This window comes from Lactuca serriola, chromosome 8 (assembly GCF_051521515.1).
Source record: "Lactuca serriola cultivar US96UC23 chromosome 8, Lser_US96UC23_V15, whole genome shotgun sequence".
Lineage (NCBI taxonomy): Eukaryota > Viridiplantae > Streptophyta > Magnoliopsida > Asterales > Asteraceae > Lactuca > Lactuca serriola.
Genome location: NC_136415.1, coordinates 109,107,425 through 109,130,398, shown reverse-complemented (window position 1 = coordinate 109,130,398; position 22,974 = coordinate 109,107,425). Strand labels below are relative to the sequence as shown.

Here is a 22,974-nt window from a genome sequence, read left to right as displayed (position 1 = left end):
CCATAGCTGAAACTCAAGTTTCTAATAATGTATCTATATAATAGCACATAGCCGCGTAATGATCCCAACGGTCTAGTCAACTTTGTCCAAAAATTAAGCACAAATGGACAATTGTAAGGATTTTAAACGGTCGGGTTTGTTTAATTGTTTGGTTTGATTATTTTTGATATAATATTATGAAATTTTTGTACGTATTTACTCTAAGTTAGTATTTAAAATTTTATAAAATATGAAGCATTATAAATTAGATTGAAAATGTATAATAATTGAAAGAAATTACCATAATTATAAAATTACAAAAAGTAACTTCTATAATTTTATAAATGGAATACACAAATCATCAGTGGTGAATACATAACGTTTTAGTAGGGGTGACACTAAATTTTTTTTTTTCCGAAAAAATCTAAATTAATAGTGACACTCGTATTTTAAGCTGATGCACCTAATAGAAAAAACACAAAAAAACATATTTTTTTACACTACGTGCCGGAATCGGAGCAATGGCCCGAGACCCCTCGAGCACCACTAAGGTCTGCCACTGCAGATCATTATATATTATTGAAACATGAGAAACCTCAAATAAAGTCCTAAAATTTTAATTCAATTTACGTTTTAGTCTTAAATTAAATTTTTTTTAAGAAAAAATCATAAAAACCGACAAAAGTTTGCATTTTAACTCTTTTTAACCGGTTGAACGGGTAACAAATTAATTTCATATTATTTCTTAAACTGACCCAAAATATTGAGACTTCTGCAAACAAAAACTTTATTATTATTATTATTATTATTATTATTATTATTATTATTACTATTTAATTATAGTTATATATCGTATTTAGTTCTTTTTTTTTGTAGTTTGTATTTTATAATTTTACTATGATTCGTAATTTAATTTCTTACAATTATAGGATAAATCATGAGAAGTGGCCCGGGACCCCTCGAGCACCACTAAGGTCTGCCACTGCAGATCATTATATATTATTGAAACATGAGAAACCTCAAATAAAGTCCTAAAATTTTAATTCAATTTATGTTTTAGTCTTAAATTAATTTTTTTCTTTTAAGAAAAAATCATAAAAACCGGCAAAAGTTTGCATTTTAACTCTTTTTAACCGGTTGAACGGGTAACAAATTAATTTCAGATTATTTTTTAAACTGACCCAAAATATTGAGACTTTTCTGCAAACAAAAACCTTATTATTATTATTATTATTATTATTATTATTATTATTATTATTATTATTATTTAATTCTAGTTATATATCGTATTTAGTTCCTTTTTTTGTAGTTTGTATTTTATAATTTTATTATGATTGGTAATTTAATTTCTTACAATTATAGGATAAATCATGAGAAAAAAGAATCGATTTTTTTTCAATGAAAAAAAATGTTCATGAACCACAATTATATCAAATTAATGATAATATCATGAATAATGTCCATAATACTTAAAAATGTTCATAATACATGTCTAGATAGTTAAAGAGCCGATTATAGGCTAAATTATAAGCCCCGTTATTTTAAAATTGGGAAAATGACTCTTGAGGGTAATTAACTTTTGCGTTTGTACTCATTTGGTCCTTTTTTTGTATTCAATATACCATCAAACTTGTTGTTTGTGTTCACCATAACCCTTTTAACCGGCTTTTAACCTGTGATAGTCAGTCAAAGGGTTATGGTGAACAAAAACAACAAGTTCGATGGTATATTGAGTACGAAAAAAGAAAAGTGACCAAATGAGAACAATTGCAACAGTTGGTTACCCTCCTGGTTCATTTTCCCTTTACTCATTTACAGCAAATCCCACGTCATCTCCTACTAATATTAATGACTTTATGAGATTCATTCTTGCTTCTCTTCAAAACATAACCCACGAAAGAACATTATTCATACATGTACAACTTTGTAATGCACTTGAATATTTATTAGGGGAATCTTGACTAAGCAGACGCATTTCATGACTACATTTACATTTCCAATCAAATGATTTATCGTATAATGGATTCTAGACAAGTCTACAAACGAGTGGAATCACAAGTGTTTTGATTTTTGAGTTTACTTAGCTTTAAGATCGAATTCATGGGATAAGATACAACATCAATATGTACAATATCATATTGCTTTTGTAGACATATCACCATAATATACCTTGAGGTAAACGTTTATGCTGATAAATATACCTCTCATACACAGTCATATCCTTTTGCAAAGAGGTGTTGACAGCTAACCACAGTAAGCATAACATAGACCATGTTTTAACAAGGTTACCCCTTTGAAACGCTCTTTATATACGTTATAGTCAAAGAAGGTTGCAGTCTCTGATAATTTTGCAACTTTAATTTCATTTAAATTTTCAGGGAAAATGAATCAGAAGGGTAACCAACTGTTGAGTTCGTTCTTATTTGGTCTCTTTCCTTTTTTTGTACTCAATATACCATCGAACTTGTTGTTTGTGTTCACCATAACCCTTTGACCGACTATCTGACCGGCTATCACAGGTCAAAAGCCGGTCAAAAGGGTTATGGTTAGGGGTGCAAACAAGCCGAGCCGAGCTCAAGCCTGGCCAGGCTCGGCCCGGGCTCGTTTAAGTTATATAAGGCTCGAGCTCGAGCTCGGCTTGATTCGAGCTTTCTTTTACTGAGCTCAGCTCGAGCTCGTAAAGAGTTATACAAGCTCGGCTCGGGCTCGGGCTTGACTCGTTTTTATCAGTTGTGCCTAAATAAACTTAAGCTCGGCTCGAGCTCGTTAAAAAGCTCGTTTACTAATACCCGAAATTCATAATTCCCCTAATATGTTTTTATTTTAATATATATAAATAATAATAAATAATATTATATAAAGGCTCGTTTAGGCTTGCGAGCCTAATCGAGCTTTGTGACATAGGCTTGAGTTCAAGCTCGTTTAATAAACAAGCTTAATATTAAGCTCGAGCTCGGCTCGGGCTCGTTTAAAATCGGTTTCGAGTCGAGCTTTTAACGATCCGATCTCGAGTAGCTCACGCGTAGCTTGGCTCGTTTGCACCCCTAGTTATGGTGAACGCAAACAACAAGTTCAATGGTATATTGAATACAAAAAAAAAAGGAATGGACCAAATGAGTACAAACGTAAAAGTTAATTACCCTCAAGAGTCATTTTCCCTTTAAAATTTCCGCTGCCCTGTTGGATGTTTAAATATTTTGCTGAATACCGAAAGAAAAAATGTGGCGCATTTCATGACTACATTTACATTTCCAATCAAATGATTTATCGTATAATGGATTCTAGACTAGTCTACAAACGAGTGGAATCACAAGTGCTTTGATTTTTGAGTTTACTTAGCTTTAAGATCGAATTTATGGGATAAGATACAACATCAATATGTACAATATCATATTGCTTTTGTAGACACATCACCATAATATACCTTGAGGTAAACGTTTATGCTGATAAATATACCTCTCATACACAGTCATATCCTTTTGCAGAGAGGTGTTGACAGCTAACCACAGTAAGCATAACATAGACCATGTTTTAACAAGGTTACCCCTTTGAAACGCTCTTTATATACGTTATAGTCAAAGAAGGTTGCAGTCTCTGATAATTTTGCAACTTTAATTTCATTTAAATTTTCGGGGAAAATGAATCAGAAGGGTAACCAACTGTTGAGTTCGTTCTTATTTGGTCTCTTTCCTTTTTTTTGTACTCAATATACCATCGAACTTGTTGTTTGTGTTCACTGATGTATGAAATATATGATAAAAGTGGAGTGTTGGAGTATTTCTATTGATCGGTCATGTCATCTAGGCCCGAATTGGACATCCAATTGCTTCGATTTGAATTATCCGGAGAATGCCTTATATAGATATCCAATATATCAAATATAGATATCCAATATATCAAAAAGATGGACAGTCAAACCTATTTCTCGATTCAATAGAAGCCCAAAGAGGTGAATAGGGTCCCAAATAACAAGAGATAGGTAAAAAGCAGGTCCAATTACGCCTATTCCTAATCCTAAATGGAATGTAACTAGGGAGCCATATGTAAACATAGTATCTATTTAGATATGCTCAAATAACCCTTTGACCGACTATCTGACCGGCTATCACAGGTCAAAAGCCGGTCAAAAGGGTTATGGTGAGCGCAAACAACAAGTTCAATGGTATATTGAATAATAAAAAAAAAAAAATGGACCAAATGAGTACAAACGTAAAAGTTAATTACCCTTAAGAGTCATTTTCCTTTTAAAATTTTCGCCGCCCTGTTAGATGTTTAAATGTTTTGCTGAATACCGGACGAAAAAGTGTGGCAGAGATTTCTAAGATTCCATAATAATAATAATTTTTTGAAATATCCGATTGTTTTTATTAATATATTCCATAGAATTGTAAAAAAAATGTCCAAGTATATTACTGTGCTATGTGTTTTACTTTCAGCCCAATAGAAATCAATTTCAAAATAAAACTCAGCCCAATTATACATTCTTTCGTTTGAACAGCAAACCCAACGTTGCAAACATACCATTGGTATATTACCGCCAACAGAAAAAGATATAGAGGGCGCTGGCCACCGTCGATAATTGTGTCCACATCGGTTTGTCATTAGTAAAAAAACGCATCACACTGCAGCCTTAATGTAGCATCAAAGAGGTTAACAAAAGAAATACCGCGAAAACGGCAATAAACTGCAACTGAAAAACCGAAACCGATGCAAAAACCAATGGTGCGAATTTTACTTTTTTGAAAAACCGAATTTATTGGTGCGGTGCCGTTTTAATCTAGAAACTGGACCACCAAAATCGAACCATACCACAAGCTTATTAGCAATAAAATAAATCACTAATTTATATTGTACAATTATACATATTATTTAAAACTAACAATTTCTAATTTATATGTATATTATATATTCAACTGGACGATAATTAGTAATTAGATATTAGGTTTTATATGTGAGTTTATCTCTTTGTGTTTGTGACTTAATGATTATGTGTAAAGTGTAAACACTATGTGGGCTACAACTTGCAAGCTTGTAACTTCTAAGCCCAATTTGAATAAAAAAATAAGCTTGGGAATATGGGTTGCAAATGAAGTGATCAAGTAAATAACATAAAAAAAATTAAGATTACAACTTTTAAATGTGAGGAAACGAAATGATAGCATGTCATACAATCATAAATCTTCACATGAATACCACGGTTAAAAAAATCGCACCGGTGAACATAAAAACCCGCACCATATGTTTGAATCGGTTGAAAACCGTCACCGACCCGGTACAAACCGAAATTGCACTCAAAAACCGCAAAACCGAACCATTGAAAAACTGCATCCAACGGTTTCTAAAATTCAAAAACCGCACCTTGTGATTTGCGGTTCAGTTTGACCCTAAAACCGCATCAAACCGCACCATGCTCACCTCTAGTTTAACTTTGGGTATTTTGTGAATAATGCGGTCGGGCCTTCCTATGTTGAGCCCAATGGATTAAATGCCACCTGTGATACTTTTATTAATACAAAGGCCCAATCACTTCCGGACTTTAAAAAAAATGGTGGCAACGGAAATTGAAGGTATTGTTTCCGATAACTCTTGTGAATAGGGATATCGTTAATAATGACGTGAGACTAAAGAAAGATAAGCGCAATTCGAGAGGTTCGTGGCATTCCTTAAAGCTGAAAGATGTTATTAGAGCTTCAAATAGTCAGAAATTGAGATTGAAAGATAAGGATGGCAATGGAAAAAATAAAAAGGGGGAAAAGGAAGCATCTATTATGGAGTCGATCATTTCTTATTCTATGGATATCGAAAACACATTAGACATGGGATGTGGTATTGGTTTATGTATAAGAGGATTCTAATCAGACACTTCGATAAGGAGAAAGAGCGAATAAATGTAACCCCAACAATTTTGGGCTAGACGTTTAGATTATAATCATCATTTTATCGAACAATTAAAATCATTAATTAAAATATATGTTATGAAATAGTTAATAATTATTGTGTACACATTAAGTGAACAAATATTATGATTATGATTATATAATATTTGTAGAATAACTAGAATATTGAATTTATCGTTAAAATGATAAAATAAAGGATTATTTTAGATAAATAATTTTAACAGATGTAATAGTCGTGACGGTGATTCCGTAAATATAAAGAATGCTCAAATCTAACTTTATATGAGGAAGTTATGATTTATCTAAGTCCCGCATTCAAACTGATATGACAATATGCGTCATAAAAAATGAATCAAAGATAGGTTACTTTTTAGCCCCAAATGATCTAAATGAAAGTTGTAGTGTTCGTAAATAAGAACTCGGTGATATAAAGAACGCCAAAACTTGACTCTGTATGAGAAAGTTATAATTTTTCAAAGTTTCTAGTGTGACACAGTATAAAAGTGTGAGACACAAAAATCAAAATTAAAATTGGTTGATCGTAAATAAGAATCTGTCGATATAAAGACAATCGAGAAGGGAACTCGTATGCGAAGTATATAAGCGATACTTGGTCCCTAAGTTTCGAAACACAAGTGATACATGTTCAAATCTGTAAAAGTGAAATAGAATGATAATTAGCCAACATAGTATAAATGGAAGTTGTTCTACTCTTCGATATGAGATCGACGATATAAAGAACGTTGAAAACGAAGTTGGTATGAAGAAGTTATGATTTTCACATTGTTATTTACAGTGCAATCCTTCTTAGACCGAAAAAGGAAAAATAAATTGAAAATTAGTCGGCACAGTCTGAATAAAAGTTGATGTACTCATTATTAGCTACGTGTGGATATAAAGACCGTCGAGAACGGGGTTAGTATGAAGAAGTTATGATTTTCACAACGTTATTTACAGAATTACAGTGCAAGCCTTTTTGGACCGTAAAAGGAAAAATAAATTGAAAATTAGTCGACACAGCCTGAATAAAAGTTGACGTACTCGTTGTTAGCTACGTGTGTGGGAGTTTTATGTGTAAATGGGGATTGACATCCGTAATTATTTTACCCAGGAAGTTCTCTGACCATTGTCTAATAATTTTGGTTGAGAAGTGTTTTCATTTTGGAATGGCACCATTTTGCTTCTTTAATTCGTGGTTGTTTGTTGGAAGGGATGGATGCAATGGTTAAAAAAAATGCTTAGGAGGAATGTTTGCCTTCGGGAACTTCTGATAGAAGATTGTCTAAAAAACTCATTGATGTTAAAAATGATCCAAATAAGTGGAGGACGGAGGCTAGATTAAAAGAAGCAGGGGAGTATCATAAGCGACTTGCTTAGATCAATGAGTTAGATCTGGCTGTAGAAGATAAACTTCATTCTTCCTTGGAAATAGTTTGTAGACAATCTTAGAAGCAAAGAATGTTAGAATTGGATCGATTCGCATGTTGGATCTTAAGCAAAAGGCTCGTATTAGGTGGAATGTTTACGGAGATGAAAACTCAGAGTTTTTTCATGGTGTGGTAAATAACAATAAAAGAAAAAACCATATTAATGGGCTGATTATTGATGGTGTTTGGGTTGATGAGTCGTCTAATACCATGAATGAAGCTTGGAATTTCTTTTCTTCCAGGTTTGACAAACTGATGAATAACCGTCCCAAACTGATTAGTAACAAATTTAAAATATTACCAACTGGAGACAGGGCTACCCTCACGAGGTCATTCTCTAAGTTTGAAATTAAAGAGACGGTTTGGTGTTATGGGAATGATAAGGCGTCGGGTCCGGACGGATTTACTTTCAAGTTTTTGAAGAAATTTTGGGAGTTGATTAAAAATGACATGATTATGTTTATGCTGAATTTTGAAGGTTCGGTATGTTGGCTAGAGGATGCAACTCTTCATTTATATCATTGATTTCGAAAAATAGAGATGCTATTACTTTGAATGATTATACGTCGGTGAATATGATGGGTTGTCTCTATAACGTGATCTCTAAAGTTTTAGCCAATCGTCTCAAAAAATTTCTTGATAAATTATTAGCTCGGAGCTAGCGACCTATGTTAGAGTCATAATATCTTGGATGGTCCACTCTTACTTAATCAAATTGTTTCTTGGTCCAAGAAGGTAAAGAAAAGACTTTAACTTTTAAAGTAGATTTCGACAAAGCCTTTGATTCAATGAGTTGATAATTTTTGGATTCGGTCATTGATCAAATGGAGTTTGGATGAAAATGGAGGAGATGGATAAATGGATGTCTTTCATCTAGTAGAGCCTCCTTTTTTATTAATGGATCTCCTACTAAAGAATTTGATATTAAAATTGCTGTTAGGCAAGGAGACCCTTTGTCTCCGTTTCTTTCATTATCTTCATGGAAGATCTATATGTCCCTGTGGAAGCGGGGTGTGATCTTCACTATTTTTGAGGGCTTTCTCTTTAGTATAATGATATTTCTATCTCCCATCTCATGTAATGCCAATGGTGTCACTTTTTTTTTTTGAATGGTTGGGAGATAACTTTATCAATCTTAACTGTGTGTTTCGTTGCTTCTTCCTTACATTGGGTCTAAAAGTTAATATGCATAAAAGCAAGGTGTATGGTGTAGGTGTAGATAGTTTGAGGCGGAAAGGCTTGTTAGTATTCTTTGTTGTGAGCTTGCTTCATTCCCTTTATTGTACCTTGGTCTCCTGGTTGGTGCTAATATGAAACTTGCTAAAAATTAGTCTTCGGTGGTTGAGAAATTTAAAACAAAATTATTTATGTGGAAAGCGAAATCATTGTCTTTTGGTGGTAGGCTTATGCTTGTTAAATCGGTTCTTAACAGCCTTTTGTTCTTTTATTTTTCTCTTTTTTTAGGCTCCAAAAAAGGTGATTAACATGTTTGAGGGTATCAAAAGGAAGTTCTTGTGCGGTGATGATGAGGATAAAAATAAAATATATTTGGCTGCTTGGGATGTTGTCATAAAATCCAAAGAAAATAGAGGTCTTGGTGTTAGGTGTCTAAATTTGACAAATTTGGCTCTATTTACCAAATAGTGGTGGCGGAGGTTAAAAGTTGAGTAAAAATCCTTCTTGTTCTCTTGTATTAAGTCCATTCATAATATAAAATTAATTGATGGAGACCCGGTGGCTAAAAAATCGATAAAAGGGGTATGTCCAAGTATAGCTCAAATTAGGATGGATCTTGGAAAAATAGGTATTTCCATTTCTTCTTTATTTCAAAGGGTAGTAGGTATGAGGGACAAAACATTTTTCGGAAAGATGCTTGATGTGGTGGTGTGACCTTAACAGAGTTGTGTTCCAATCTGTATGCTTTAAATAGAAATAAAAATTATTTGATTATAGAAAAAAAAAACATATTGTTGTTAACTTTGATTCTTGATGGCAGTGGGAGTAGCCGAGGAATATTAGAAGGGGGTGGGGCGGATAAGTGAATCAACTATTGGTGCCGATGAGTATAGTGGCTGATTTTCAATTCAATAATAAAGGTGATAGCTGGTTTGTGACGTGGTGATTGTGATGGTAAATTCTCGATGACAGGTTTGCAAAGGCTCATTGAAGAATCGGGTAGGAGTGATAATAACAAGTTCTGTTGGGTTAATTGGATACCCTCAAGGATAAATTGCTTCATTTGAAGATTGTTGCAAAATAGAATTCCTATTTTTTCTCATTTGCTCAAACGTGGAGTTGCTATCTTGTCTTCTCTGTGTCCTTTTTGCATAGTTCAGGATGAAGACATAGATTAAACTTTCTTTCCCTTCGTAGCTTTGGGCTTAGTTGGTGGGTTGGTACTCAATTCTTAATCATCAGTCCTCTTCTTGCAGTGATTTAAGGGATATGATAAGCTCGAATGTTGTAAACAAGAGGAAGCTTAAGTTGAAATTGTCTCTTATGCATTCAACTTTGTGGATGATATGGAAGAAGAGAAATGAAATCGTTTTTCAAAACAACAAAAGAATGATGATTATAGCGAATGACATTATCATTTGCACTTTTAGTTGGATCAAGCATCGAGCCAAATTGAATTATATTGATTGGTTTAGTTGGTGTATGTTTCCTATTTCAAACATTTGTTGTACTTAGACTTGAGCTTCTCGCTTAAACTTTCATTTTTTGATAATATATTTCTGTTTGCCGTTCAAAAAAAAAAATACTCAATTTTTATAGTGATCTAAGTCTAATTAAATTTCTGAAAATTTAAATAAGAAAAACGTTGAATTCGTGAACTTATTTATTTATTATAAGTTTTCATTTTAGAAAAAGCAACCTCAAATCCAATGACCTTTTTGCGGATTTAGGCATTCAATCTACGATTTAAAAAAAAATGGCAATATTGTTATATTGGTATATTGGTCTCTTAATATAGTCATTTTAATGAATAATTTAATACATATAAAATCAAGGGCAATGGAATATGGACCATATGTCATATGTGTTGGATATGAAAACCATACGTTTTTGTATTAATTTCTCGAAACTATGATCAAAGCTGCAGAAAATTGCATACCTCATTGACTAAAATAGTAGTAATATGTTCTAAAATTAATTTATGCATTGTTTTGCAAAATATAAAAAATTTCGTAAAAATAAAGATATAAATATTTTCGTAAAAATAGTAGGCTTTTTTATTAAAATATCAAAAGGTCATTTCCTCTTGTAACTAGTTTTCGTAAAAACAGTAATTTATTCTAAAACTAGTTGTGAAACCCGTATATTATACGGGTTGATTAAAACAAAATGTTAAATAGAAACGATAAGAAGTTTATTTGAATTTGAAATAAATAAAAATTATGAGAAAAAAAACATGCAAAAAATAAATAAATAAAAATTATTGTTTAGTTATCAGACCCGTAAACTAAACATGTTAATTATAACAAAATGTTAAACACAAATGTTTAAACTGTAAATTTATTTGAAATTGAAATTGAAATTTAAAATTTAAAATTTGAAATTAATATCATTATGGTAGGTTTAATTTATGGAAACTAATTAGTAATATATTAGAAATGGAAAATGAAATAAATGACAAGTGGAAAATAAATATATCTCTAAATTATAACAAAATGACATGTGACAAATTGAATTAGAGAAGAACATGTAGCAAAATCATTTTAAGGTTAGATTATTAAGAAATTAACACACCCCAACACACAGAAAGAAGATGCCTCTCCCAACAACCGTCTTGTGTTCGGTGAGTAAAATAATATCTTCCGGATAACAAAAGAAAACCGGTAAGACAGAGACCCGTGCCTTGTTTGATTATCTAATCTATGGATAATATGAACTTATCGATACATACGAACCTCATCTCACCTTCTCTTATGATCACCTTCCTTTTCTTCTCAAGTTGCACTTTCCTTAAGCCTTCTTCATCTGTAAGTTTTTCTTCTCCTTCATATTTATTACTCCGCACTCCAACTATTCGATGAAATGCCTCAATCAATGATTCTTCTGGATGATGTTCTTTTAATCCCTAGATGTCCAGTTGTCTTTACTATATATAATTCAACATCTAGCTTATATATAAAGAAATCAATACTTTCATCATCGTTAATTTTATATACCCGAACTTTTCTTTTTTAAGATCAAACCCATAAATATATTTTCAAACTGGATTTGGGTTTTTTTGGAAATTTGCCAACACGGATTAATTTACAGCACTCTTTACTAAAGTCTATTGCTGTTTATCTGTTTTTATTCCTTCAGATGCAACTATGGCGATCACCAAGGTCTATATAATGTGAGTAAATTTATAGTTTTTACCTTTTCTTAAATTATGATTCATACACACACAATACATAGAGTGTTTTATTTCAAGGTTCTTGCTTTATGTGTTTGATCAATTTGAATTTTGTTAATTTTGTTCCAGTTATTACTCCCTGCATAAACATGTTGAGTACATGGCTAGAGAAATACAAAGAGGAGCAAATTCCATCGAGGGAATCGAAGCAACACTTTGGCAGGTTTATAATTTTTAGTTTTTACAAATCAATACGAAGTAAAATATTAATTTTATTTGTAACATTGTTTAGGTACCTGAAACACTTCCAAGTTTGGTATTAGAAAAGATGAAGGCTCCTCCTAAAGCAGATGATGTGCCAGTGATTAAACCAGAACAACTTACAGAAGCTGATGGATTCCTATTTGGGTTTCCTTCTCGTTTTGGTGTAATGGCAGCTCAATGTAAAGCTTTCTTTGATTCCACTAACGATCTCTTTGAAACCCAAGCACTCGCCGGAAAACCCGCCGGAATCTTTTGGAGCACCGGTTTCCATGGCGGCGGCCAAGAACTCACAGCGTAAGATAACACATTTCATTTATGCAGTCTGCAAAATAGTTATTTTTCCATCAACCTCTGAGCTGTCTGACCAGTGGGGCCAGTCTACATTGAAATTGAAACTGTCACACTGCAGTTGTTGCTGATACTGATACTGTTTACTTGGATGTAGGTTAACGGCGATAACACAATTAGCGCATCATGGGATGTTATATGTGCCACTTGGATACACATTTGGGAGTGGAATGTTTGAAATTGATGAAGTTAAGGGTGGATCGTCTTATGGTGCGGGAACTTATGCGGGTGATGGGTCGAGAAAGCCGAGTGAGTTAGAGCTCCAACAAGCTTTTTATCAAGGTAAATATGTATCAGAAATCACTAAAAAGCTTTCAAGAAACTAAAAGTTAATCCAAGTGAATAAATCTTGGTTGTAAAGATTGTGTTGTTCATGAATAAGGTTAATAATTTATGTGTATATAGCATATACATATCACAGAGATTGTAAGTTTATAACACCACAAGCCCAAAATTATAATGAAACATCCAAAGGCTGAAATTGCATATTGTGGTATTAGTAGACATCATTCAAATCCATATAAATGTCCAAAAAAAAAAAAAAAAAAAAAAAAAAAAAACTAACCAAGCAACATGTGCTAAACTAGGAAAAAGAGACTACCATTTACAATTGTAAACCCATGAAATAAAGAAAATACATAAATAAAACACCAAAAATGATCCTAAAAGTTGGGTATTTCATTTTGTCAATTCTCTAAGGCCCAGCCCAACATTTAATTACTTGATAATTGATATTGATACATCACCTGTTCGGATCACAAGTAACCAAAACCGGGTTCAGATAATTTAGAGCCAACCGGTCAAATCACAGCATTTCCAACCGGTGCCAAGTTGTTATTTGATTCATCTGTACACCGAGTAACAAACAAACAAACCAAGAAAAATAAATCAATAAATTATTTATATTGATAATGTTGTTTTTAAATAATATAAAAATGAATGTAATCAAGTTGTTACCAAGGGGAACATGTTGCACAAAGAAGCATGCACCAATCACTATATAGGCAAGAGTAAGGGTCACTCCCTTCAAGTAGTGTGAACTTCCATCCTGCATTTAATTTAATCAAATTAAATCGTATTCTTTTATTGGTTAAATTATATAATAAGAGTCAAATGGTTACCAAGAAAATAATGCGAGAATTGGATATAAACGTAAAGAGAGGGGGGGCTAAGTGTCAAACCTGTAAAGCTAAGGCTGTAAGGAGAATTGACAAGGCAAGGCAACCGGTTTCAAGTAATCCAAAATCAAGACTCATTGGTATCCCCATTATCCAAGCAATGATCACACATAAAGGAACCTAATCCAATTCCATGTATAAAATGTTTAACACGTTTACATGCATTAAAAAATTGATTTTATTTTTTATTTTTTATTTTTTTACATTTTAACCATTCATTTATATTTTTGGGGAAAATCTCACCACAAACATGGAGATTTGAGTTGCGGAACCCATAGCAACACCCAAAGATATGTCCTGTCACAAATTTGTAGACAATGTTAGTATCTTACATATCAGCTAGACATAGTCTAATTTGTATATATATATTAGTATCTTACCAATTTGTTCTTGAAGGCAAATATAATAGATCCTGCATGCTCTGCTGCATTACCGACAATTGGTAGCAAAATTATGCTTATAAAGCTTACGGAAATTCCCCAAGTTTCCGATGCAGCCTGATTCAAAAAATATTAATACATTTAGTAACTGTTGGATTCAGCTGTTTCTACAATCCTTGAGCTGGCCCACAATGTCAAAATGCTCAATTCGCATTGGAACTGAAACTTTCACACTGTGATTGCTGAAAAACCTGAAGTATCGTACCTCAATTGTTCCCACGATGTACTCGGACAAGATTGATATGATTATTGTCATGGCGCATAACCATATGAATGCACTCCAAAAACCTATGGATGCAGTCTCCTTATCAATATCTTCATTAATATCGGCACCTTCGTCCTAATTAATTTCAAAAAACTATATATAAATATATATATATTTCATTTGACCTCAAAAGTCAACAAGAACATCAACTTAACAAACCTCTTGTGATTCAAAAAGTTGGGTGTGGGTTTTCAATTGAAATATAAGATATGCCACGTAAGCAATCAACATCACAATGCTACTTGCCCTTGACAAATGAAGAACCGCAATGTCTTGTAATTTGGGCACATTCGAGTTATGGAAATTGAAGAGCAATGGCAAGATTTGGCAAAGTAATCCGAGCAAAAGTAGCAACGAGTTCGCGTCTGCCTGCTTCTATTGGTCGCAAAAAATACAAAAAGAAAAAAGAATATTTTTTATTTTTTAAAATGAGATTTGGAGTTTTATAATGGGAAATATAATTAAGGGTGATGATTATTTACATGGTCAAATTTTTGTTCTTTATTGAGATTGGCTATGCCACCACATAAGAGAGAGGATCCAAGAACAAGGAGGAGGTTTGAGATGATGGAGCCCAAAAGAGAGTATTTTAGGACATGAATTTTCCTTTGATGTAGCGCGAACATTGCTATTATTAACTCGGTTGCATTCCCACATGTTGCGTTCACGAGTCCTCCAACTGTAAACAATTATAATTTCAGATATTTGATTAAGTAACGAATTTAGTAAGTTTTTTTCTACGTGTCACATCGTATAGAAGCTTTTTTTTTTCCAAGACAAACAAAAAGGTAAATTTATATTGTGATTTTGTCAGAAAATTGCATTTATTTTGGAACAATACATGATTGTTGCATTTAGTTTTATAAAAAGGTGTATTTATTGTTTTGACTATATGATACTATGCAATTGGAACAAAATAAATTTGGTGTTATATTTAGGGACCACAATTTATGATTGTTAGGGACATCTTGCAGCCTTGCATAGGACAGATATAAAGTGTCAAAAACTATGACATATCAGGAAGGCTTTTTATTTAACCCAAAAATGGTAATGACCAAATATAACATTAGAATTTAGAAGTACGTAAAAATCGGTCGGGTCAGATAAAGTTGAATAATTGAAACGAAAACCAGATATTCCCAATTTGGTTCTCCATTCAAGATATTTTTATCATTGATTTTTAATACGGATCATAAGTTTTTAAAAAAATAATTTTCTTTGATTTGGTTCGATCCAAAACCTGAACCATTTCTTATCTTTCAAACTCAGAAATGCATAGGTTCAGGTTTGTATTTATTAAAATTTTCATTATCTTTGATTTTCTTGTTTAGAGTTTAGGATTTAGAATTTAGGAAAAAGCATCTTTGATATTTTCACTATCTTTAGAAAGTGCATCTTCTATACACTTTCCAATACACACCTCTACAAAAGATGTAGCTTAAAATCAGTTAGTTTCGCTTTCCCTAGTTCTAAATTTTAATAAAATTCTCTCCTTAAAAAAATATATGTGTATGTGAGATATTATTTAAAATTAAAAAAAGAAATCGTTTATATTTGTTAAAAGGGATCTTTATATAAATTGTTAAGATCAGCTTTTTCAATCTACAAATTATAAAAGTGAAAGATACAAGACTGAAATTAAAAGTAATCTTTATATAAACTGTGAAAGATACAAGACTGAAATTAAAAGTAATCTTTATATAAACTGTGAAAGATACAAGACTGAAACTAAAAGTGATCAAAATCAGGACACTTGTTTGTTCTGTATGTTTGACACGAGGATATGGAATTGTGGATACACATATAATTTTAAAAATTGAAAGAATGTTCCAAAAGAGATTGCAGCTTTTATAAATATAACAAAGAAAGCATACACTAATCCCAGTGAAAGAACAAAACAGTGAAATTTTAAAATCCTGTAAATGTAAGCTTTTTATAATATTAATCGGTGGACAAGTGTGAACTCAGTGGACTTCAGTCGGAAAAAGCTTAATTTTTCAATCGAATAGACTTTGATAAGTAATTTTAACGTTCGATGACTGATTCTATAGAGTTTAATTTCCGATTCTAATGATTATTGATTTATTTTGTCAAATGGGTGATCGAAGGGATTAGAAGTTTACCTGTAGGGCCTGTGAAGTATGCAATTTGCCTTTGGAGATGAATTTCGCCAACACGGAATTCAGAAACGAAAACGAAAACGAAAGTCAGAGAGTTTATGAACAACAAATAGATTAGCAATTTAGAATGTAATTGTGAAAATTACTCTGTTAGAAAACTCAGACGTTCTGCAAGTGGAGTTAGCCCAATCAAACTCAACGCAAACACCCATGGCTGCAAAAACCAAATTAGATACAATCAGAATCAGATATTGCATCAAACACACATAAAATGATGAACATGCGTCACTTACTCGACGGAAACTGTAATAATGAGCTACAAACGCCATCGGGATGGCAGGAAAAAGCAAGAAGAGTTTAGTTCCTAAAATGACTATTCGAACATTGGCGAGAAAATTCCTCAAAATCCGAAACCGAACACTCGATAGAACATCGGTCTGAGATCTCGTTCGTAACAAGGACTTGGCAACCGGACTTGATTTCACAATCTCTCCGTTCTCCAAGTCGTAATTCACCGAGGAACTCATCGACATCGATTTTACACACAGTAACACACACTTGTACGTCTGTGCTCGAAATGCAGTAATGTGGTGAGATTTGTAGGGTTGAGAAGGAGAAGGTTCCGGGAAGTTTCGTTTTGGTGTTTTTGTTCGAGTTTTAATGGATGAACACCACGTTATATTTGCTGGAAACGGCAACCGCTGCTGCGTGGCTATAAATGCAGAAACAAACGATTCATCATAAAAAAGACTTCAGACTGCAATTGCATGAAATTACGTGTCTTTACATGGAAAAGTAGTAATAGAAATTAGAAAATGATAATTATTTCTTCTGACTCATTTTCATACTTGGTATCTATCGAAATAAAAATATTTGCTTCTTTAAATTCATTTAATTATATATATAAAAACTATTTAAAAAATTTTACAAAAAAATATATTTAAACTCAAGTTTAATAGTTGGTTAAACATAAAAAAATATAACCTTTAGTATAGTGTAACACTTTTATTTTTATAATAACATAATAAATTTAAGTTAAGTTATAAGATTTTGTAAGAAAAACAGCAGTACCTTTCATTTTAGAAATTTTATAGAGTAATAAAAATCATTCAAAATATATAATATATAAATATAACATTGAATCATGATATGTTCCAAATTTGCAAACTTTGATAGACTCTTTATAGTTATCCCAAAAGTAAAACTCTTTGAAAAGATAGTAGCTCAAACATATTCATATGTCTATTTGAAAAGATAATAGCTCTTATTCAATTATTTATTTAATATTTATATTTATTATAATTATTTATTTAATATTTATATTTATTATAAGGTATTGATGATATATATTTTGGTTTTGTTTGATTAAAAAGAATGTTTGATGTTCAATTATCCTTAGGCTGGACGGAGTGGGATGAAGGGAAGGAGCGGGAACTGATCCTGCATTTGTGCACACCGCACCATGGGTGCGGGAAAGGAACCGCGGGAAGACAGTGGGGGGAGAGAGTCCCGCTCTCTCTCTCTCTCTCTTCTAACCATTGGCCGACGAATTTTTTTTGCTCAAACGGCTATATATATATATATATATATATATATATATATATATATATATATATATTTCTTTTTTCCTTCCCTTTTCTTAATCTATAAATACTCAAACATTTTATCATTTTTTTAAACCATAATCTATATTTCTCTATATTTCTCTCTAAAAAATATTACTCAAAATGTCATCATCCGATTCGACGGCAGTAGAGGAGGCTAATTTTATCGGTTCCGTCATGGCGAAAACGGTTGCATACTATCAAAACCGACTTGGTGAAACATCACGTGCACGACCTAACCTAAGAAAGTCGCCGTTACGTAGAAATCACGAAGTCGGACACGATCGCCTTATAGAAGATTATTTTGCAGATGACGCCGTCTACGCTGTAAAGTTTCGACGTCGGTTCCGGATGAGGAAGAAACTATTTTTACGTATTGTTGGCAATTTGGAGGACCGCTTTCCATATTTCCAATGGAAAATGGATGCAAGGGGAAAAAATGTTTCTCTCCCATTCAAAAATGCACGACTTCAATTCGTCAGCTAGCATACCGCATGAGCGCAGACAAATGGGACGAGTATTTTAGGATGTCAGAGCGTACCGTGAGGGACTCTGTGTACAAGTTCTGCAAAGCGATATGTTTGGTTTATGGGCAACGATATTTGCACAAACCAACTATCAACGATATCCACCAATTGTATACGGTGCATGAAGACAAACATGGATTCCCTGGAATGCTAGGTAGTATCGATTGCATGCATTGGAGTTGGTCATTATGCCCCAATGCATGACGTGGTCAGTACATGAGAGGCGACCACAAAGAGCCGACGATCATTCTAGAGGCTATCGCATCACATGATCTTTGGATATGCCATGCATTCTTTGGTCCATCTGGTGCAAACAATGACATCAACGTGCTAGACCAGTCATCTGTATTCAACGATATCTACCTTGGAAAGTCACACGATGTACCTTTTCAAGCAAATGGGTAGCATATAAGCGTGAATACTATCTTACTGACGGTATATATCCTCCCTTGTCTGTTTTTTATAAAATCGTTTACATGTCCTAACGACCCGAAAAGGAAAAAGTTTAAAGAGACACAAGAGTCGGCTAGGAAGGATGTGGAGCGAGCATTTGGTGTACTTAAGAGAAGTTGGCAAGTACTAACGGTCGGGGCAAGGTCATATGAGGTGAAAAGGTTACAACATGTAATGTATGCATGTATCATATTGCATAATATGATTCTTGAAGACGAAGGAAGAGCGATATGCCGATACAACGAGAGTATAGGGTGAATAGAAAAGAAGTACACAATCGCGACATTTATCAGGCCCTTCGTGCTGATTTGGTGGAGCATATTTATAGGGCTCATATTCAGCCCCCGCACGAGTTATCTCACGATGATTTGTTTGACGAATCATACGAGGATTCTGATATGTTCGTCGAGAGTGAAGATTCCGACGACGAGAGTGAAGCTGGGGAGAATGATGCATATGATCAAGGCGAGGATGAAGACGATGATTTCGAGTGTCGTATCTAGGTTTAGATAAAATTAGGATATTAATTAATAATTTTTACTATGTTGTAGGTTGTTTGATTTTTTTTTTGCGGGTTTTTTTTTCTACTTATTTAAATATTAAGGTTAATGTAATATTTATTTTACTTAATGATATGTTTTTTATTTTTAATTAAATTTCATGTTTGATATTAATTTAATAATTATAAATAAAAAAAAAATATTTTATTTAATATAAAAAAATAAGGGAAGTGCTTCCCACCCATTCCAGTTTTACGTCCTTTTGTGACGATATTACAGAATTCTAAGTATAATATTTATTCGTTAATAAAAGATATTAACAAAGTATAAGAATACAAGATTAAATATATCATACATACTTATAAACCTAACATTTTTTCTTGAATCTCATCCATTTAAAACCCCTATTCTTTTTTTTCTTTCACCACATTAATTTGAAACTCCCATGACTTTTCAATTTCTTTATAATAATAATTATAATTTGGTAATTAGTTAAATAAATATCAAATCTAAAGTGTATTCATATATAAATTAAATTTCAATACTAAAATAATATCTTTAATTCTACTTATAAAATTATGTTTTTTAACTTTTAACATATCATACTTAATTTATTAGTTTTAATATATTGTTGAATGTAAACCATTATCATTTTAAAAGTATAATTTTTGAACAATTTGTATAAAATACTTAAATTATTAATTAAAATATAACATTCTAGGCTCAACTTAAATATAAATTTTATTTAACTTAAACAACCCAAAGATTATTTTATAAATAATTAAAAGTGATAAATTATAGTGTCTTTCTAATAATGATTGTAAGTTAGTTAATAAGGTTAAATAAATATCAAACCTAAAGTGTAATCATAAATAGACTAAATTTGAATTTTAAAATAATATCTTTACTTCTATTTATAAAGTTATGTCTTTAAATTTTAACATATTATATTTAATTTATTAGATTTAAAATGTTGTTACATGTAAATCATTATCAGTTTAAAGCTACAATTTTTGAACAGTTTGGACAAAATACTTAAATTGTTAATTTAAATATAATATTACAGTGTCAACTTAAATATAAATTTCAGTTCCACTAAAAAAACCAAATAATATTTTGTAAATAGTTAAAAGTGATAAATTATAGTGATAAATGCAAAAACTAAATTGTAATATCAGTTTAACTAAAATATTTCATAAATATATTTATATAATCGTTAAAATTTTCAAATAAGTAGCTTAAAATAACTTATAATAACAATAGTTAAAAATAACTCTATATAAATGATTATATTGTTACCTTTAAAATCAAAACATAATGTTTGATGTTTTAAATAATTATAATGATAGAAATTAAAACATTAAGCAAATATATTTTAAAAAATTAGTTAAAAATAACAACTATAAATAATATTAAACCATATATAATATTTAATTTTGTTGATGTGTAACTCGCGAGTAGAAGTCATTCAAACGATTGAGATTAGGACGTTATAATAGATTTATATATATTATCATATAATTCAAAATAGTCAATATATTATATCAAATTAATATACGAATTATTATATCAAATTTAACAACAACGTTAGTGTTATATTTAAAAATATATATATTTGTAAAAACTTCAACTATATAGGTGTTTCTGCGTATTACAATGTCAACTCAAATATAAATTTCAGTTTTATTTAAAAAAAACTAAAGAATATTTTATAAATAGTTAAAAGTGATAAATTGTAGTGATAAAAGCAAAAACTAAATTGTAATTTCAATTTAACTAAAATATTTCTTAAATATATTTTTATAATCGTTAAAAGTTTCTAAATAAATAGCTTAAAATAACTTACAATAACAATAGTTAAAAACAACTCTATATAAATGATTACATTGTTAGCTTTAAAATAAAAAAACAATGTTTGATGTTTTAAATAATTATAATGATAGAAATTAAAACATTAAGCAAATAAATTTTAAAAAATTATTTAACAATAAAAACAACTATAAATAACATCAAATCATATATTATATTTAATTTTAATCATGTGTAACTCACGGGTAGAAGTAATTCAAACGTTCGAGATTAAGAAGTTATAATAAATGTATATATTATCATATAATTCAAAATAATCAATATATTATATCAATTTAGTATATACAAATTATTATATAAAATTTAACAACAACGTTATTGTTATATTTAAAAAATCATATATTTGTAAAGATTTCAACTATATAGGTGTTTCTGCGCAACACGCAGACATTCGCCTAGTTGATATTAATGTGTTTTACCAAGTTGGTTAGATTAATTGATGTAGGAAATTTAGCACGAAACAAAAATTCATGAAAATGTGAATTAGAAGAAATCAAATACCAAATGGCTTTATTAATAGATTAAAGAGTGTGTATCTCACTATTTCTAACTTCCAAGTAAAATCAAATGTTGAGTCAAACTAAATATAGATAAAAAAAAGTATGTAATGATCTTAATCTTTATGACATTTAAAATCGTATAGCTATTTTCGGTAATTGTAATATATTAAAATGTTATTGGAACACATATATGGTAGTTGGTATTATTATATATTCTATTTAATTAGTATATTCATAGATAATGGTAGATCTAGAACAAAATATTAAGGGTATCACACTTGATTTTAGGATATCAAATCGGAAAAATTACATCACCCCAAAAGAAAATTTCAAAAAGTTTTCAATGCACCAAAAAAGTTAAGGGGTTGCACAAGTTTCCACTAAGGTCCGCCAATGTTCATAAATTTTATTATTATTATATGTTATTACTGATTTATCATTAAGAGAGGGTTCCAAGGCCTAATCGATAAGTTACAGTTATTGATAAATCGTTCCCCGGAACAAAAGTGAAGTCCGATTATTGTTTGTGTTTTTTAGAGAATTTGATACCTATAACACAAATCGACATAAGTTATGTAATTTAAAATGTAGTATTAATGATTCAATATGAAACGTTAAATAAATCTGAAAAACACGATTAAAGTTTATTGATATTAATGTGCTTTAGTATTTCGGTTTAGATTAATTAATGCAGGAGTTTCAATATTTAGAATTCAGGAAAATGTGATTTTGAAGAAATCAAATATCGAGTTTTGTTACTTGTCGGGAATGCAATTTAGTCGATGAGTCTTCTCATTGTTTATGCGTGTGTTCTTTTGCTAAATATATTTGGGAATGAATTTTTAGATGGTGAGGTATATCGATTCCTCTTTTTGAGAAGACAAGTAAGGTGCTAGAGTTTGCGGCGGCATGTAGAAATTACAAAAAAAGAAAAAAAGTGTTGGTGGGTATTTGCTATTGGACGATTTGGAGTTTGTGGAAGGAATGATTGAACTTTCAATCAAATTCAGATTGCACCAACAAAGGTTGTCGTCATAGTTAAGTCAATGGTGTTCATTTGGTTAAAAAACAAGAGTATTAAAGAAGCATATAAATGGATAGATTGGTGTATTAATCCACTCATGTGACGGTCTCTGTCTTCGTATCGTAGTGATGTTTTATGATTTGTTTGATTTTGTTTTCATTTTCCCTGCCCAGTTGTTTGCCACGCCTGACTCTTTTTCTTCTTCTATTCTCTTCTTAATAAACTAGATTA

The 22,974-nt window shown here is 31.3% G+C and overlaps 2 protein-coding genes across 2 annotated transcripts; one reads left to right on the top strand and one right to left on the bottom strand.

Moving 5' to 3' along the window:
• Positions 1-11,137: 11,137 nt before the first annotated feature.
• On the top strand, positions 11,138-12,749 carry LOC145065935 (Quinone reductase family protein). Its single transcript, XM_079013054.1, has 5 exons — positions 11,138-11,286; positions 11,618-11,651; positions 11,781-11,874; positions 11,944-12,209; positions 12,361-12,749. Exons 2-5 carry the CDS (start codon positions 11,626-11,628, stop codon positions 12,587-12,589), a joined length of 615 nt encoding a protein of 204 aa, XP_078869180.1. The 5' UTR covers positions 11,138-11,286; positions 11,618-11,625; the 3' UTR covers positions 12,590-12,749.
• A 140-nt stretch (positions 12,750-12,889) lies between these two features.
• Positions 12,890-17,004, bottom strand: LOC145065934 (vacuolar cation/proton exchanger 1-like). Its single transcript, XM_079013053.1, has 11 exons — positions 16,560-17,004; positions 16,413-16,480; positions 16,270-16,298; positions 14,629-14,825; positions 14,306-14,521; positions 14,087-14,221; positions 13,822-13,938; positions 13,685-13,738; positions 13,445-13,561; positions 13,221-13,311; positions 12,890-13,110 (listed from the first exon to the last, which is right to left on the bottom strand). Exons 1-11 carry the CDS (start codon positions 16,797-16,799, stop codon positions 13,064-13,066), a joined length of 1,311 nt encoding a protein of 436 aa, XP_078869179.1. The 5' UTR covers positions 16,800-17,004; the 3' UTR covers positions 12,890-13,063.
• Positions 17,005-22,974: the final 5,970 nt, after the last annotated feature.

Excerpts from the sequence above, each read along its gene's own strand:
- LOC145065935 (XM_079013054.1), top strand. The coding sequence starts at position 11,626 with ATGGCGATCACCAAGGTCTATATAAT. Across the intron at positions 11,652-11,780 it reads ATCACCAAGGTCTATATAAT|TTATTACTCCCTGCATAAAC; the intron begins GTGAGTAAATTT and ends ATTTTGTTCCAG. Across the intron at positions 11,875-11,943 it reads TCGAAGCAACACTTTGGCAG|GTACCTGAAACACTTCCAAG; the intron begins GTTTATAATTTT and ends AACATTGTTTAG.
- LOC145065934 (XM_079013053.1), bottom strand. The coding sequence starts at position 16,799 with ATGTCGATGAGTTCCTCGGTGAATTACGACTTGGAGAACGGAGAGATT. Across the intron at positions 13,939-14,086 it reads ACATCGTGGGAACAATTGAG|GCTGCATCGGAAACTTGGGG; the intron begins GTACGATACTTC and ends TTTTTGAATCAG. Across the intron at positions 13,111-13,220 it reads TGTGCAACATGTTCCCCTTG|ATGAATCAAATAACAACTTG; the intron begins GTAACAACTTGA and ends CTCGGTGTACAG.